This window comes from Asparagus officinalis, chromosome 10 (assembly GCF_001876935.1).
Source record: "Asparagus officinalis chromosome 10, Aspof.V1, whole genome shotgun sequence".
Lineage (NCBI taxonomy): Eukaryota > Viridiplantae > Streptophyta > Magnoliopsida > Asparagales > Asparagaceae > Asparagus > Asparagus officinalis.
The window spans coordinates 39202621-39204799 of NC_033803.1; the positions used below are offsets into that span (position 1 = coordinate 39202621).

At 38.0% G+C, this 2179-nt stretch overlaps 1 protein-coding gene across 1 annotated transcript in view; it reads right to left on the bottom strand.

Annotated features, from left to right (window-relative positions):
* Positions 1–1172, bottom strand: part of LOC109826656 (probable polygalacturonase) — a 41919-nt gene extending 40747 nt beyond the window's left edge. The window contains 3 exon segments of the mRNA XM_020393675.1: positions 8–182; positions 339–459; positions 630–1172. Coding sequence (XP_020249264.1) covers positions 8–182; positions 339–459; positions 630–959 — 626 coding nt within the window. The 5' untranslated portion in view covers positions 960–1172.

Consider the following 2179-nt stretch of genomic DNA (forward strand, 5'->3'; position numbering starts at 1 on the left):
AACTTACTTGCAATAAACGGGGTGAATATTCCAAAATGGGGAATTCTTGAAGACGACGTTAGAGATTAAGATATCAGAGGAATGCATGAACTCTAACAAATGCGGTCTTGTATATCGAAGAGACCTCTGCCTCCACATATTCCACCAAACTTCACCCTGTCCATCGATTACACCCTTGTCGCCTGCCAATTCGAACAAAAATGTTTGAGAGTAATCGCTTAAGATGTACGGGAGGGGAAAGAACAACATGCAGAGGAATTCCTTAGAAAGATTTTATTTTTAAAACAAAAAAATATGATCATATATAAAACAAAAAAATTTCAAAACCAATTAATTACCTGTGATTATCACATCTCGGAGTCCGTTGCCATGAATCAAACTTGCGTATCTCCCTCCTGGTAGCTCCCTCCCTCTCCCATAAGATGGCAAAGGATCCATCAAAGGCCAGCTCCATGTGTCCTACAAAATTCAACGAAGTATCTAGGCTAATTTCCCTCACCAGCACATGTTCTTATGCTTTCGAACTAAACATCAGTATCCATACTTATCATTTCAGCAAGTTCAATAGGAAAAAAAAAACTAATTCTAAATTACCCACATTGTTTTAAGTGAAAGTAACAACTAACAACCTTAGTAGCTTTAATGACGGCGCCTCTAGCCAAGTACAGAGTCATGTGGCTAGTGAGATTGAAATTGCCAGTGAGCCAAACTCCAGGGGGGACATAAAGCATTGTTCCTCCTCTCTTCCTCAAGTGCTGAATCCTGTACACAGCGTTTCTAAAGGCCCTAGTATTAAGCCTCCTCCCATCTCCAACCCCTCCAAATTCTGTAATGGATATCGTCTCTGGTCTCCTTCTCATCGGCACAGTCCCTGAACAGGTCTCCTCAGCCGCCAAAGTCCCAAAAAAATTGAGAAGAAATGGTAACAAAATGAGAAGCCCAAGAGCTCTGTTCTCCATGTTTTTTTCGCTTAGGATTCCAGGGATAGACCTCCAAGATTAGATTTTTAATGGTGGGCTTGGATCTACAGAGAGAGAGAGAAGAAATGGGTAGCTGTTAAAAATTTTCGTGTTCAGGAGACCCCGTATAAAAAGTCCACAGAACAGGGGAAATTTGAGGAGGGGGTAAGAACAAAGGAGAAGAGTCCAATGGAGGTCAGGTTACCGCTCCCTGAGGGAGAGAGTCGTGGGAAGAAATCAAGAATAATCTCCTCTGTTTCATGAATTCTTGTTGATTTTGTTTATGCGAGAACTGCTCAGGATCACGAGCCATGTGGGGAGCAATGCGAGTGCCTTGAGTAAGGTGGGACCCTGACAACTATAAATTGGTTTTTCTTAACAAACATTTTGTAGCCTTACGGTGAGGATGAGAAGCTTGAGGGATCTTGCCACTTCATTTGTGATTATAAAGGATGCATCTCAACGGAAATATATATAGTTTTTGTTTTGACATGAGATGGTCCTAATTCTAAACTAAATGCTTAGAAAAAAGCTAGTTAAGCGTGATGTTTTAGCAGAATTTATTCAAGTCGAGATGAAGAACACTTTGATCCAAAAAAAGCTAATAGGGTTCTCGGTTGGTTTTTTTTTTCTAATTTTGAGAAGTTTTATTAGCTAAAATCATTCTCGTGTTTGAAAATAATGCCAATTGAAATGAAAGATTATGTTACTCCTCACTTTTTATCAATAGGTGATCAGGGCCGGTTCTGAGATTTTAGGGGCCCTGTGCGAAAAGTAAACACAAGATCATTCTCTATATACAAAAAATCAATAAATTCCAATTTGAATCCCTAAAATGCTAGGGAACAAAATGTTACCGATCAGACATTAACATGTTACTTGATTTTTTGCATCTGGATAGTCTTTAACAATATAATTTTACCACTATGACGTATTCAGACCATATTTTATGATCATTTTCCCATCAAGCAATTAAAAGTATACAAATTTCAATATCTGGAGATGCAATTCCTTGTATGACACTAATGCCTAATGGCACGAAATCACTTCTCCAAAATCAAGAAATAATGGCTAACAAATCAAGCTTAACAAGGTCAGAAGTCCAATTTCATCAAAAATAACTAACCGAACTGAAAATTAATTTCCACAAACCATAAAGATAATTCAAATTTAGGTTCAATAATAAGCTCACAACAGTCAAAAAATCCATTCAGTTTTTT